The sequence below is a fragment of the Falco naumanni genome, chromosome 4, assembly GCF_017639655.2.
Source record: "Falco naumanni isolate bFalNau1 chromosome 4, bFalNau1.pat, whole genome shotgun sequence".
NCBI lineage: Eukaryota > Metazoa > Chordata > Aves > Falconiformes > Falconidae > Falco > Falco naumanni.
In genome coordinates, this window is record NC_054057.1 from 12,980,356 (window position 1) to 12,996,156 (window position 15,801).

Below are 15,801 nucleotides of genomic sequence, written 5' to 3' on the forward strand. Positions count from 1 at the left end.
TAATGTGACGATAGTTACAACTTTGTGATTCCAGGTAAGAGTGCTCATGCACAGCTCTATGTAGCTGAATTTGCACACTCACAGCTTTTATATATTGCTTTTTTATAGAGAGAAGTTTCTTTTTTTTTTCCTTACAACCTGAAGCCATGCTTACTTGTTTAAATTATCAAGCAACTGGGAAACAGAGGTGTTTTTTTGATTACTCACCATCCTTTTTGGGAGACATTTTATTGGATGCTTTCTTCACATGTTGAGGCTGTTTTGTTCCATTTTATATACAAATTTATTATACCCTATTTGTGTCTTTATTAATGTTTTTTTAATGAATTTAAATCTTTAAAAATAAGCTTCATACTGTACTTTGTCCTCTTAATAAATAGTGACAATTAAAGTGTGCGTTTAGGATCCAAAATTCATGTCGTTCTTGTTTGAGACTTGAAAATTTGTCTTAAAGTGATTGTTGAATTAATTTCTCATAATGTACAGTAATGCAGTCAGCTTGTATTACCAAAGGCTTTATTATGATTCATGCTACAGGAGGGCAGTAAGAGATGGCATCTGATAACTTGGCTTTTGGGATTTTTTTCCCCCTTTAGGAATTTCCATGGGATGCAGATCATGCCACGGGACTGCATTTGGGTAAAGAATGAATTCTGCATTTCCCTCGGGAGTCTTCCAACACTTTTTCTAAATTACCTTTTAATGGTTGTTCTAAGGGAGCTTGTTTGAAATAAATGGTATTGGATCATGAGCGAAGAAAAAAGCTTTGGTGTATCCCAGAAAATGTTGTCTCCTTCAAGAAGTACTAGCAGCTGCTCTTCCAAGCAAGGAAGTCGACAGGTAACGCAAACTTTTTCAACCAAACTGAAAGCATTACTAGGATTGGCTGTTACTTTTGCTTTTGAATATTGGTGAATCTTTTAAACTCTGTTTTCCTATTGCTTACTTGTTTTGTTTCATCACTTCATTTTCCTTACTGTTTTCATTTTTTGTTGGTAGCAGCATCTTGTTTTGAGTCAAATGCAGTAAATAGACGTTACTGAATAGCAGACACTTGTAAAACTGGAATGCTAACAGTGAATTTGATTTTCTATCACACTGTATGTATGGTGCTTTTATAGTGAAATATTGCTGCTGTAGCTGCTTGGTCTTAGTGGTTTGGTCCTGAAATCCCATCTCTTCCCTGTAATATACCACTTTTGTGGTAGAATATTGTGTAACTGCTCTGCTTATTTCAAGTTTCCAGGGAAAGGTGTGTGTGCATGTGTGAAAGAGAACTCATTTGTCTGAAGCGTGACATAGGGCCTCTGACAACAAAAAAGCGTCTGTGAGTCCCTGTGTGTGCTGGGTGTTGCTGTGGAACCGTAGTTATGAAAGTATGTGTGTAACGTGATGCATCTGGGTGCCTAATGCAAAGGATGGTTTGTTTTCTGCAGAGGCGATGCTATTCTTTAAACCTTACTGTTTTGAAAGACAAGTCTACGAGTGCTTGCACCTGACAAGTGAGACTGCTGAGGATGGCTTTTGTTTGTGGGCAAGAAGCATTGACCTGCAGCTGTAGTGAGAATTGAGCTTAAACACACTCAATCCATGCTTGTAAAATCATGAGCAATATGCTCAACAGAAACTTCTACTAAGCCAGTATTTGTGAAAATAGAGGTATTGAAGCTGCCTCTGGTTGAAATTTGAATCAGAATTGAGCATCCCAATCCCCCAAAAGCTTTGGAGACCTCAGATGTGTTTGGAAACAGCACCTGCTTTTCTGGCTCTGTACATACAATTCACAAGGCAGACAAATCTCTGAACAATTTATGACTTTAAAAGCACTGTGCTTGTAAGAAATGTTGTGTGTTTCTACTATACTGAGCAAAGAAATCCTTGCTTTCTGGATGTCTTGTTTTCCTGTAACATTATTTTTCAGATCCTTTTTAAAGGTATGAGATTACCTTTAAAAAGTATAATTTAAAGCATTTGGTATTGTCTGTTTCAATAGTTCATGTCTATCAAGTGTTATCATGTAATATTTAAATAATAAGATTTGCATGAGCATGACTAAATCCACTGGTGTGTTACACAGCCAGTATAAGCAACCTTACTTATGCAGAAGCAATTTCTGCAAGAACCTCACTTACTGCCATTTAACACGATCAAATCTATTGGCTAGCTCAGGCTTTTGATACTATTATTAGCAGGTCCCATTTCTTATCCATTTTGTTCTCACCTGCTCTCCTTGGAGAAAAGGAATAATTCAGTAAGGTTTAATGTCACCTTGTCAATCCACAATTTTTTAGGTTTTGATCCTTGTACAAAAATGCAAGGTGTACCTGACCAAGGTGAGAGGTGCAACTTGGTGTTCTGTTTGTATTCCTGGTACATCAGTGCTCATTCATTATAGTCGGGGAGATGGTAAATTGCCTCATATACCTAACAGGTCAAGCTAAGTGGAGATAGCAAGTAGGTTGTTTCCCAATGAAGGGCGATAGAGTTGATATTTCTTTGTGATTATACGCTGCATTGTGGTAAGTATCTCCACTTCATCAATGTTGCAGTATTACTCTTTTCATGGTCAGTCTAATTACAATACCAAGAAAGCAACAGTATACTTTTGCATCTGGGGAACCTACATGGGTTGTCAGTCCATGGTTTTGGGTGGGTGGCCCACAGAAGTTGCAGAGATTGTGTGACTTGTATTGGGGAATGATCACTAAGCATGGCTAAAAGCTCTGCTTGCTTGCTTGTTTTTTCTATACAGTCTGAAAATTTACAAATATGTTTTTTCAGAAATTATTTGTGCTTTTTAAGGTTCTACTGGTCTTTCTGATCTTTTTAGTTTTAAATAGGCACGTCTAATATTTCTGAGTACTTCAACACTTTCTCTGTTTCCCTTTTTACCAAGTGCCATAACTTTCTAGCTTATCCTGTAACTGTTGTTTGCATCTGCTGAAATGGTCTAGAAGTCTTCCTTCAAAGTAGCAAAATTGAGAAAGAAAAAACCTGAAATGAATTCCAAATTACAGTTTCTTTCGTCATTGTCAGTGTTCATGTGCATGGCTGTGTATTGCTGTTCCTTCCTTAATTCCCTGACATTTTTGGTATTTTTCACATGGCTCTTGTTTCACACTGAAGTTGTCTTGCAGTTTATAGAACAAACTGTTTTGGTGGGGAAAACGAAGATTTAAATATGTTGTGCAGTATGCACTCTGGATATTTACTTGAAGATAACCTCTGTGGGTCACTTTCCTTTATGTCTCTTTAATTTATTTTTTATAGTTTGTGATGATAGCATGTTTCCATGAACGTTTTGCTAGATACGCTCTTCTGTGCTGCAGGGGGGAAAGATGGACCTTTAGGTCTAAGAGACAGTACTCTGCAAGACTTACTGGCCTGGAGCACTGCATTACAGCAGTGCTTTGGGTGAGGAATGGATATCTTCTCCTGGTTCCCATTCCCCAAAAGGCTCTGGTCTTGGAGATTATAAAGATATTTACCTTGCTAGAAAGACCTTCTCTTCAGTGGTATAACCATATAGTTTAGCATATATTATAAAATCTAAAATGTTAGTCTGAGCAGCGAGGATGTTGAGAACTTTCTTGTGTCCTGTCCCTTTGCTCCCTCCTTCCCACAGAGGATTTCTTGTCACACCTGATGAAGTAGCTTTGTTTATATCATTAATTGCTTATCTCACTCAGACTCTTGTATTTGTAAATTGGAGCTTCACAGTCCATCCCTACTAATATCCACCTACTCAGGGCTGACAGGACTTGGGATGAGTGATGCCATTGTCTGAGATTTATTTAATTTGCCCTTTTTGTCTGCTTTTTAGTTTAAATGATAGTACTTTAGGTGTTCTATTAAGAAAAAAGCAACATCTAGAATTATGTAAAACTGTTACAAAAAAAAGTAATCAAAAACCTACGTGTGCAACGTACACCTCCAGCAGATGATTTTTTTTCCCCCAAAGTCAGGATAGAAAGAGTACAGTATAGCACTGTTATTGATACCTTTTTATGGGTAGTATCATGAAAGTTGAAATAATTTTGCCATATGCTGTGCAAATTAAGGAGTGACATGCTGTGATTTTGATATTCTTTCCTTTGTTTTCCAGCTCCATGGAGGCTTCTTGTTCCTCCTTCAAACACTTGCGCCTTGCTCAGGGACCCCTCAGAGCTAGGCTCATTGTTGTAGGATAACGAAATATCTGCCTTACAGGTGCTTTCCTCTGGTCTGACACAGCAGTACTTTTAACCTGATTAAGTGGAAAGAAATCTGGAAGAGCGCAGCGGGAAGAGACCTGGAGAGTTTTGCAGGGATTGAGTTGCCCAAAAAATAGTGGGATCTGACTTTTGACTGTCTCTGATTTCCTAGGCACAGACTCTGTTGCTGGTACACACTAGCACCACATAGTAAGTGACCTGGGGTTGTGCCATGGAGCCGCAGTAGTGCAGGGATGCTGTGTCTGCTAATATTACGTGTCAGTGTGTTGCTGGTGTGAAGTGTCAGTCCCGTGACGCAGAAGATGGGGCACTGTGCTGGAAAGGAGTGTAACTTAAGCAGGGCTGCAGGGCTTGGAGGAGCCTGCTCCTTGTTCTGCTGCACTTGGTGCCCCTTTTCTGTGAGAGGCAGCCCATTACAGAACTGAAGAGGCTGTTACTCCTGTTCCACTCCGTTCACGTTCACCTTGAAGGCCCACGGCATAGGACTGCCGCTTCCCAATTTCTGCTCATCTCTGCCCCTCTCCTTCAGCCGTGGAAAGGGATCTCTTCCACAGAGCCACAACTCAAACTGTGTTTTGTGAGGAAGGAAAACTGGCGTTGATTTCCTTTAAATTTAAATTGGCCTGTCATCAAAAGAAGGTATATTGTGGTAGTATTTTTAAGTCTAATATGTTAACTAACTTTTAAAATAGATTCAGTAGGGAAAAGCTTTATGGCAGGAGAGCCACTTTAAATAAGCACGTTCTAAAAAAGAAAATTAAAGCATTTCTGCCAATTTTATGAACTGTAACAAATGCTTTAGTTGCAGCTGATGCCAGCCCTTACCCTCCACAAAGCAGATTTCTATTTTTGGCACTTTAAAATATTCAGTACAACTGACTGCATTTTACACTGGAAGAAAGTCTGGCACTGTCATCTGTTTTGTTCGGGGAGCTGAAACTGCAAGCATTGGCCTGAGCGCCATTCACACTCATTACTTCATTCTTTCCTCTGAAATAATTTGCCTTGAGGAGCTGTATGGTACAGAACCTTGCAGAAAATGAGAAGGCTTTTATTTTATTAAACAAAGAAAATGACTGCAGCTACCTAATGACAGACTTATCTCTGAAGACCAAAGTGTATGTTTCTTTTCCCTCAGCCACAGAGCCGGTATAAGACAAGTAGCAACTACAGGGTGATGTCCTAGTGCTGATCTGAAACTGGACCTGAGAAAAGCAAGAATATGTTCCTCCTTCAGCCTTGAGTGAAATTTCTCCCTGGGCAGCAAATGCAGCGTTGATCATTTTGTGTAGATATTGGCCCATAATGATGCAAAATCTTTTGTAGTGTATGATATATGTTAAGATATGACCTATCTGGACATCAGGCTTATGCTGTAGTTGTTAATGCCATTCAGCTGAGAGTTGTTTTTTTTTTTTTTTTTGGGGGGGGGGGAGTGTGTGTCTTGGGAGATGTGGTGGTGGGTTTTTTTAATTTACCACTGTGGTTTGGGGTCTCTCTTTCAGTTCCCTGTTGTGGAATAAGAATCAGAAAAATGGAGCATAATCTCAATGCTTCCAGTAGCTTTCAGGAAATCCTGTATCTCCAGTTTGCTCCTCTGCTATTTCAAACATATGAGAACAGATGATAACTGACAAGCCTGATTCATTTGCCTTCATTTTAGAGAGTAAGCAGTTTTCTTCGCTTCTGCAGCTGCTCCCAGTAATAGCCAACTGATGCTTTTTCCTCATTAAATGAGGTGTCAAATCTCTTGCAAAACAAAATACTGCTCGAGATCCCATAGGGTCTGGGTCAAGAGCAAATGGATGCAAAACCAGTCACAGCAGCAGTATTCTGAAAAATGTGGGAGTTCAGGGGTTCAGGTGGGAAAGGTTGGGCTCTTCTGGAAGAGGAGCAGATGCTGTTAATGCAGCATTACACCTTGCATGCATCCAGCAGGTCCCCAAAGTGTTCATTCTCTGAGCTATTCCTTGCCTTTCTTTGGGTAACATAGTTGATTAAATAGTCTTGTGCTTTTAAAAGGGTTCCTTTCTAATTTTACTAAGCTACCTTTATGTAGTTTGCAATTGAAGCGTGAGGTTCCCAGGGCAGAAATCTGAGCAGGAGATTCGCCTTCACCACCTGAGCTTTGGCAGGCCATTGGTCTTGCTGATGGGAAGAAGTGCACCTACTTCAGCTTTTCTTCCCATTTTCACACTTCTTAATGGTGAAGGCACATTCCTGGCTGCCTCACTGACCTGAAGAACAGTGAGAAATGTGACTCTCCCGCAGGAACATGGGAGACATCTTGGGTCTGGGCTGTGGGAGAGGCCCAGACAAAATTTGAGTTGCAGTGACATCTTGGGTCTGGGCTGTGGGAGAGGCCCAGACAAAATTTGAGTTGCAGTGCAGGCCAGGATGTGCTTTTTTTATTTAAAGTTTGACAAAAGCTATTGATACCATGTATATTCCAAGTGGGTGTAATTGGCTGAGCTATTTCTCGGCTGCTTCATTTCTCTTCACCTCAAATGCCCAACGTAGCATAGGCCTGTCTCACTTCAGGAGCCCTTTTCTTTCAAAGCTTATCCTTACAGATGGCTGGATCTGGATTCTTGTGTTTTTCTTGATTGTGCTCAAATTTCTGCTTGTCTCCTGCAAGCAGATGACTCTATCAATGATATATTGTGTTGAAGCTTAACTAATCTGTGAGAACTTGATCCAAAGTTCAAGAAACTTTTTTCGTTAGGTGTAACGCTAGGACATTGAACAGGATCTACTGTTCACTAGTCTTGACTGCTATCAGATTAATTCTCAGTGGAAAAGTTGTGTGATAGGGACTGCAGTTTAACAGATTTTGGTGAAGACAAGGGAAATAGCTTGCTTGGTAATCAGGCAAAACAGCTTTTAAGCTCTTCTGGCTAATTTCAAAGAAGCACAAATGTAAATGCAACATTTTTCTTAATCTCACAGATGCTCCTATTGGTTCTTAATTAGCATTATCTCTCACTAGTTCCATTAGGTTTCTCTTTTTTAAAAATGTTTACCTTTATCCAAGTCTCCAGTTTGAAATCGGCTAATGTCAAGATTATTTTTTATATTGGCTCATTTAGTAGGTTGTAATTTTCTTAGGCGATTAGATTTTATCCACCCCTGGACGTTTAAGCAGCAGTAAGTTCAGCTGTTAGTTTATGTAAATTGTAGCATTACACTGTGTGTCATTATATTTAAAAAGGCTGCTCTCTGCCATTATAACAGTCCCAATTCTTGTGATTACATAAGAGTAATAAATAATCTTTAATGGGAAAAAGAAATCCAAGACCACTAGTGAAAGCATTTAGTGGTCTAATATTCACATTGATGGTAAAAGAGGTGGTGGAACATCATTTATCTTTGGCTTTCAAGGCTGCAGACTGGAAGGTTCTTTCAAAAAAAAAAAAAGGGGGGGGGGGGGAAGTCCTTAATTGTGGAGGCTTAGAGCTGCCTTCATGCTTGAATAGCTGTCAAACTGCAGCTAGCAAGCTCTAGCTAGCTGTCCTTCCACGCGCACAGGCTGACTCTGCTTTGTTCTCTGCCAGCTTCACCCTGTGAGAGGCCAGTGCTGTGGCTCTCTGGTGCTGGGCTGATGTGCTGGAGACAACCCAGGAGGCCTTCTGCTCTCCCTTCAGCCCGCGAGCTCACGATATCCATGAGTAACTTCTCTGTTCCCTGATCTGGTATCATAGTAATTTACCCCAAATCAGGAAAGGGTTCATGATTAATTGAGAATTTTAAGTGAGTCTCGAAGTAGTGAAAGTAAAAAAAAATAATGAATATGGAGTGTAACTTCCATTTGCAATATAGAAGTTGATTTCATGATCATTGGTTAGAAATAATGATATCTAAGTAGCTGTCAAAATACCTCTTAGGCTGGAGGGAGTAAAGAAGCTATTTGTTACAAAACCAACAAGGATAAAACCCAAACCTGTCGGAGCATAAAATGAAATGTGTGCCATGATAACAATTTTGAAAACTGCAGTTTTCACTTACCTTCAGGTAGTAGAACATCATTGGGTGGTCTGTAGGATGTTGGAGTGACGGGAGCTGCTCAGCCCCACACTTCTGCTGCATGCAGCCTGTTGTGTGGTGAGTGCTGGCAGAGTGAACTCAAACCAAGAAAGCAGAGCAGCTTTCCAGTTTGTTCCATAAAGTGCAGTGCAAAGAAAATAATAAGAAAATAGCGGAGTGTCACCAGTAATGTGGTAGAATAAAAGATCGCATTCCTTAAGCTGTTTAAAGAATGTCTTTTCTAAGATGGTTTGCCACTATGCCTTGTTGCTCAAGTAATGAGCATGTTACCTCACTTTTTTTTTTTCTAGGCTTCTAGGGCTGAATTTTTAAGGATTCAGGAGATGGATAAATGAACACAACTAGCTCTTGTTGATTTTTGCTTAGTTTTTATTTTAAAGGTTGGGTGTTGGTTTTTTTTTTTTAGTCAGTCACTTCTTGGGAATGCTTCCCTACGTGTCTTACAGAGGACCACAAGTACTTACTTACCTATCAGGTTTGGCCAAAGTGTTTCATACTGGTCCTTTTTCGTCATTAAATTCTATGTTAAAGTATTCTCTGCCTTTTTCAAATACATGGGGATGGTACTAGCACATGCCATTTCCTGTCAGTTGTTCATAATTCTAATCTATGATATCCAGTGGTAGCTGGCAATAAATAATTCGTGAGATCTCTGATCAGAAATCTTGTTACATTGTCATTAGCGTTTGTTCCATAAATACAAACTGTAACAATACTATGAGATTTATTCTCTTCTCTGTTAATGTTGCTGTGATATGTTTCATTTAAGAGCTCCCGATGGCAAAAAAAAGAGAGACCTTCTTTTAATTAGAGGTGTATCTGCTGAAGGGTGTTTTTTTATTTTTCTTGTACTCTCCCTTTATGTCATCTTAATCATAGTACTTGAGTTACTTCCCTGGCTTTTTCATTTGTTTTTATTTTATTCTATTATCTTTACTGAAGTAAAGGGAGGCTGCAGTTCACACCAAACACACAACATTGAGTTAATGAATATGGGGAAAAGTTTTACAGAAAAGGTCTTCATTTTCAGTGTCTTATTTCTGTTTCATAACCTATAAAACATATCCTTTTAGCACAGGCTGTTTCTGCCTGTGATGGCAGAAGGGTTTTCATTGTTGGTTTTTTTTTTTTTGTTTTTTTTTTCATTAAATAGTGACTAGGCTGTGGCTATACACTGTGTCTATGTATGAACAGAAAAATACACATGAAATTCTGGTAAGCACGTACACTCAATGAAAGATGGTGTCAGAAAAATAGTGTTTTGTTTACTTTGTATAGTTTCTGTCAAAATAAAAAAGGATCTTGTCTCTTGGAAGATACACAAGTAAAGATTGATCTAAGGTTAGATTTCAGTATAATTTTGGGTTTTTAACTTATAGCCTTCTTCCTGTTTAATCTCTTTTAATTCTCTTTCAATTCTGTTCTTTGGAAGAAATAAGATCTACATGTGGGTTTTCTGTTTGAGCAGGACAGCTGGGAAATTGTAGAAGGACTCCGGGGAGCAATGAATTGTACCCAGGAGCCACAGAAGCAGGAGGGCTGCTTGCTGAAAAAGAGGAAATGGCCTTTGAAGGGCTGGCATAAGGTAGGAAAGGAACGTGTATGTGGAAGCCTGATGCCGTGTGACTGGGACTTACTTGGTGGGGTTTTATGGCAAAAAGGTTGCTTAAGAGCAGATAAAGTATTCTCCAAAGAAATACAGGTGTGGGTGATTGTGTGGGTTTTTTGTTTGGGGTTTTTTTTTGGGGGGTGGGTTTTTTTGGTTTTAATTCTCTACATTTTTGGTTACAGAGATATTTCTTTTTGGACAGAGGGATTTTGAAGTATTCTAAATGCCAAGCTGATGTAAGTGATCTGAACACCCTTAAGGCCATTATAAGGTAACAACACTATTTTATCCAAAGTAACAGTAATTCCATATCGTTGGCAATGGGAAGTAAAGTTTCAGCCATTCTAAACAGTTGGAGAGGGGGAAATGATGGTTTTGGCAGGTAATGTCTATCCTTTTGCTTTATTCTGGAGTGATTGTATTCTTTTTACTTTTTTTTTGCAGATAGAGAGAGGGAAGCTTCATGGCTGTATTGATGTTGGACTTTCTGTAATGTCTGTAAAGAAATCAACAAAATGTATAGATTTGGATACAGAAGAGCAGATATACCATCTGAAGGTAGGTCTTCAAGTTTGTTATAACCTTGCCGCAAAACCGCCAACATTAGCTATGTATGGTGGACACGTTTTTTTAATAGGTATGTGAGTTACACTAATAACTTACTTTTGTCTCAGCAGACTAGTTTATACTAGCTTGAGAGACCTTACTGTACTGTTCCAGAGTCAGTAACCCTGTTCTGAATAGAAACTTCAAAGATGCTTCATGTTTAGCAGCACTCCTTTCACCCAGCACTTTTTTCAGCAAAGAGTACGCACTTGTTGCACAAATGCTTTTCTTTTCAGTAGATGTACCTTGATCTTTGTCTTATCTATTAGAAGTATTTTCCAGTCAGATCTGTAGATTTATCTATCCTTGTGAAATAAATTGTTTTAAAATACATCACCAAAATAAAATGTCTATTTGTGGTTAGTTAAACCTTGACTAAACCTTAAAAATGGCAATTTAGAAATGACAGATTATATGTGAGGGTTTTTTTATTTATACTGAGGGTTTTTTCCATCTAGAAGTTGCTAAGTATTGTATTCTGCATTGGAAGTCATAACTATACTAATTGAAATTTCTATTTTTCTCATGTTATCTTAAGCTCAAACATTATGTATTTTAGTAAGAGCATCATTAGAAAACCTTTCCTGATATTTTGCCAGTAAAGGTCAGCCGGGCTAGCTGTCTAATGAGCACAAAATACCTTCATTTCTTTGGTAGTGATTTTGAATGTGAATGTTAAAAAATCTGAAATTTTGTGTAGGTGAAATCTCAGGAGCTGTTTGATGAATGGGTAGCAAAACTTCGTCACCACAGAATGTACCGTCAGAACGAAATCTCCATGTTTCCTCATGATGTCAATAATCTTTTTTTCCCTGTGTCTACTACTGCGGACTCTGTCTCTGGTTTCTGTGATTCTACTCCGGGTAGAAAGGTAATAATTATGATTTATAAATAATGAGCTTTCATCAGGGATTACATTAGTCTGATTTGTCTTTATTAAGTGAAGAGCGTAATGGAAGTTTGTGGTGGGGTTTAAGTTATGATCTAAAATGTCAAGAGGAAAATTATATTATTTATTGATTTACTCCTATGCAGTTTTCTCTATGATGCTGTTAAATTTTATAATAGCCTCTAATTGTTTACTCATTGCAGTAAATTATATCATCATGATCAGTTTTAAAACTGCATTATGAGTTAGAATCCTCATAATTTTTGAGACATGTATCATTATTTGTCTAATATGTACTGGTGAAGATTAGTCTGGGTCACAGAAGAGCACTCAGCTAGATATTTTTTTTTCTTTAGCATTTTTTCATTTATCCTTTAGCTAATAAAACCTCTCCCCTTTTATATTAATGAATCTAACTACTTACCTGAGGATTATATAGGAATTATTCACCTGTGGCCACTATTTATATTTTTAACTGAGGTGGAAGCATTGTTCAAACCAATCCAAGGACCATGCTGTAGGTGGGAATGGGGTCTGGAGCGTATTTCCCTTTAGGCAAAGTCTGTGACTGTTAGTTTCAAAAATGATTTGGCCAATGCTCAGACCAACACCGTAACTGGCCTCTTTGATGCAATCTTGTGTTCTGTGGCTGAACACAACCTCTGTGCCTTCAGCAGTCTGCACGTTGACTGACTGACTTTTAACCAAAGAAGGTCTTCTGCTCCCATTTAGAACCAGTGGCCTCTTCTGAGAATAGTAAGTAACATAGTATTGCTAAAAAAGACACTATAACTGAAACAGCTCTATGCTTCTGTCGCCAGAGTGTCACCTAAAATGACCTCTTTGTTGCCCTCTCAGGTTTTCTTTTCCCTGGCCTATATTGCTGTATGATCTGAGTGGGCTTGTTCCCCAGTACCTGCAGTCCATCCCTTTGGGAGAATTATCCTGTAACTGAATATTAATTTTACTAAACACAAACATGTGCCTGAACAGCTTTTTGCTCGTGGTCGAGAGGGAGGGGTTCTGTGTGAGTGGGTGGCTGAAAGAACAGTAGCTCACCCCACGGTACCAGGGCTGTTCTGAAGAGAGCTGTCTGCACGCTTTCAGTGGTGCCAGCACCTCTGTGGCTCTGGCAGCCGGTTCTTCTGAGGCTGTCTGCAGAGAAATGGCAAATCTCCTGTGGCTGTTTAGTTCTTCTCTCCCAAAAACCAGAAGGGACAGAAGAGGAGAAGAATATTGAGGGCAAAAGTGGAATGTTGCAAAGCCAATGATACATCTACACATGTGCTCTCAAAAAAAAAAAAAAGTCAGGGGAAAAAAATAATCCATGTGACCACCATATCTAAAATCTATGCTCACTGTCAGGAAACTAACCATTTCTTCTTTGGCATGAAAGGCTTTAATTCACTTCTAATTTATTAATCCAGATTTGCACTGCAAAGAAGCCCTACTTATTTTCATGTGAAAAATAGAAGGGGATAGTTCTTAAGCTGCAGTTAATCACCTTAGCTCTGCTGAAGCTAAATGGAATTTTGCCAATTTACACCAGCCAAGCTTGATGTTAGTTGATACCAATCCAGCGGTTGGGTTATTTTAAGAAAAACATATTGGGTGAGCTTTGCATTGCATTTTATTTGCTTTTAGAAACACCGGATTGGTTTTTACACCTGGTTTTTTGTTGTTGTTGGGAGGTAGGTGTATATATTTACATACGTTTAGTTGGAATGCTTGGATTCTAAAGCTTAGCCATGCTAAGCAAAACTATGCTATCTGGAGCCACACGAACTCTCTCTTGCCTGTTCCTTGGCAATGCCTACTTCTTCCTTCCTGCTTGTGCCCCTTGTGTATATGAGTTCTGGAGAAGTTGATTATATGAGATAAGATTTCTGAAGACACAAATGTAGGATTTGTTCACATAACGCCAATACAATTGCTCATCTTTAAATTCAGTTTCATAGTGCTTTTAAAGGTGCTGGGATTATTATTTGGGTATACATATATAGATGACTAAAGCTCATATAGCTTTATGTAGAAATAAAACAGCTGAACTGCATACATTAATTTAAAAATAAGTAAGTGTGCCTACTGATGCCTACTACTATTGCATGCTGGCTATATAAATTGACAGTACTGAATGATGTCACGTGGCTAATGCATTCTATTTTATTCTGCAACTCAAATTGGAGCTTATGTTGTAAATTTAAAAAGACCAACTAAGAAAATTGCAGCTGACAGAGATGTAGATGATGTTTCCTATGAACAGATTTAAAACTAGTACTACCTGAGGTTTTTATATGGGGTGAGCAGGAAGTAACAAAGTTTGTGAAGTGTATGCTTCAGAGAGGAGCCAAACAATTCAGTCAGCTTTTCTCATAACCAGTAAAGTGGCCATGTAATGGCATTTAAGATGAAACATTTTAAAACTGATATTAAACAAGATGATGACAAATCACATAATTTGTGCAACTTCCTGACATAGATATTATTAAAGATGAAAGGTTGAGTGAGATCTAGAAATAATTATGCATTTGGATAGCTATTATTTGTAGTCACGCTAGAGAAGAAAACTGCATTATAGGCCACAATCAGCTGGTAATAGCACTGGGTAGAGATTTCATTCTATTGGAAACTACTTCATTATCCTGCTCGAAAATACTTAATTATCCTGCTCAATTAGCTCTTACACAGAATTTCAGCATCTCTTGAAGCATCTGATAGTGGGCACTGGTGAAAATGAGAAAAGTTTGAAAATGGTTACCGAGTTGTTGTAAAAGGGTAGTAAATAATGCAGATGAGGTGTACATTCACACATGTATTAAGGCCTGTCAAGTCAAAACCATGGTGAAGTCATACAACTTTGAGTAAAATTTTTGAATAGGATGTAGTAGATCTTGCTTTCTTTACTGAAAGATAGCTTTAACAAATCTGTGCATGTGACATTTAAGTTACTTTTGGGGCTTATTTGTGGAGCATGGGAAAGGAACACAATGTCCAGCTTTGGTTCTGTTTGGATATGGTGCTTTAATTGTATTAAGTTGACTTGATTTATGCAGAACTTTTCCCTTCCTCAAAATTTAGTTTTCAGGAAATGTTTATGGTTCCTTTAGTATTTCTACTGCTTGCGGACAGCCGTTATGTTAGATATCCTGATGTTATGCTCAATGACTCTACACCTAGTCTAGTTCATACACTTTTTTTTCCTCTGTGTTATTGATGCCTTCAGTCTTTGTCCCTGATCATGGACCTCAGCTGTCGGTAGTCAAAATCTGTGCATACAACATGAAAATATTGTTTCTTAATGATTCACTTTTTCTTCCCTGGAACAGGCAGGCAGCTTGACCAAACAGAATTCGTTGTCAGCTGGAGTTAACTTGTCATTTTCCTTTTCAAGTAATGAGTCCAGGATTTCATCCTGGCTACAATCTTCTGAAGACATGGAAAAATGCTCAAGAGGTAATAATATTTGAAGGAAGTGGAAAGTAGCCTAGTATTTCCCTAGGGTTTTCTGACAAGAAGACTACTACACCTCTGAAACAGGAGGGAGGACAGGGGTGGTTGTTCATTAACTGGCTGCTCACTTGTTTTCAAAAGGAATGATGATTTTGAATGTGGGGATATCAGTTGTGGGCAGCTCTTCAAGTAACCTATATATTTCAGTACATTTTTTTTTACATATGAACGTCACCTTCAGTAGTAAGATTTGAACTCTCATAAGCTGGGTATTCAAAAAGGGGAAGCATCCAAAACCTAGTCTTTTAAAAAACACTAAAACGCTTTGTTCTTCAAAGTCACCTTCTGCTTTCGTGCTTTCCTAAGAGCATGAAGATCTTTCTCATGTTGGTAGTGTCTGTCTGATACTTACTTGGTAAAGTGCTACTACCAGTGAGCTTCAACTCTAATATAGAGGAGCTTCAGCTCTAGCTCTACGTGTACAATTCAGCCTTGATGCCTATGGAATTATTACCCTCACCATGAGGAGCTCTGACTAGTCCCAAACTGCAGTAATTATCACATTTTTCTCATTTTTCTGCAACCAACTAAGGTAAAATATCGTGATCATTACACAGACCATCTAGATGCATTTCGGTATTTTGAATTGGAACTTGAAGGTAGAAGGATACAAGCTTTTTATCCAGTCATCTAATAATGTTCTTTTAGTCAATGAATAACTTAAGCTAGCTACAATCAAAATAAGACTAACCTACAAAGGAAAAATACTTTCAGTGTGTCTGTTACTTCAGAGCAACTGAAAATATTCTCTTGTTCAAAACAGACCTCTCCAACTGTCACACATATTTACTGGAAATGAACCAGCTGTTACAGAGCATGGATGTTCTTCACAGGACATACTCAGCGCCTGCTATAAATGCCATGCAGGTTTGTTGTTTAAAAAAACAAAACAAAAATAGTTTTCCCTTGCAATTTCAAAAAAACCAACC

At 38.4% G+C, this 15,801-nt stretch overlaps 1 protein-coding gene across 13 annotated transcripts in view; it reads left to right on the forward strand.

Annotated features, from left to right (window-relative positions):
* Positions 1-15,801, forward strand: part of OSBPL3 (oxysterol binding protein like 3) — a 90,327-nt gene that overhangs the window by 43,575 nt on the left and 30,951 nt on the right. For 10 of the 13 annotated variants that reach the window (XM_040589410.1, XM_040589407.1, XM_040589409.1 and 7 more), the window contains 7 exons: positions 597-840; positions 9,727-9,843; positions 10,050-10,103; positions 10,312-10,425; positions 11,174-11,344; positions 14,689-14,815; positions 15,636-15,739. In XM_040589410.1, coding sequence (XP_040445344.1) covers positions 748-840; positions 9,727-9,843; positions 10,050-10,103; positions 10,312-10,425; positions 11,174-11,344; positions 14,689-14,815; positions 15,636-15,739 — 780 coding nt within the window. In that variant the 5' untranslated portion in view covers positions 597-747. Of the gene's footprint in view, positions 1-596; positions 841-9,726; positions 9,844-10,049; positions 10,139-10,311; positions 10,426-11,173; positions 11,345-14,688; positions 14,816-15,635; positions 15,740-15,801 lie in introns of those variants that run through there. The other 3 variants (XM_040589412.1, XM_040589415.1, XM_040589414.1) reach the window with 3 other exon arrangements.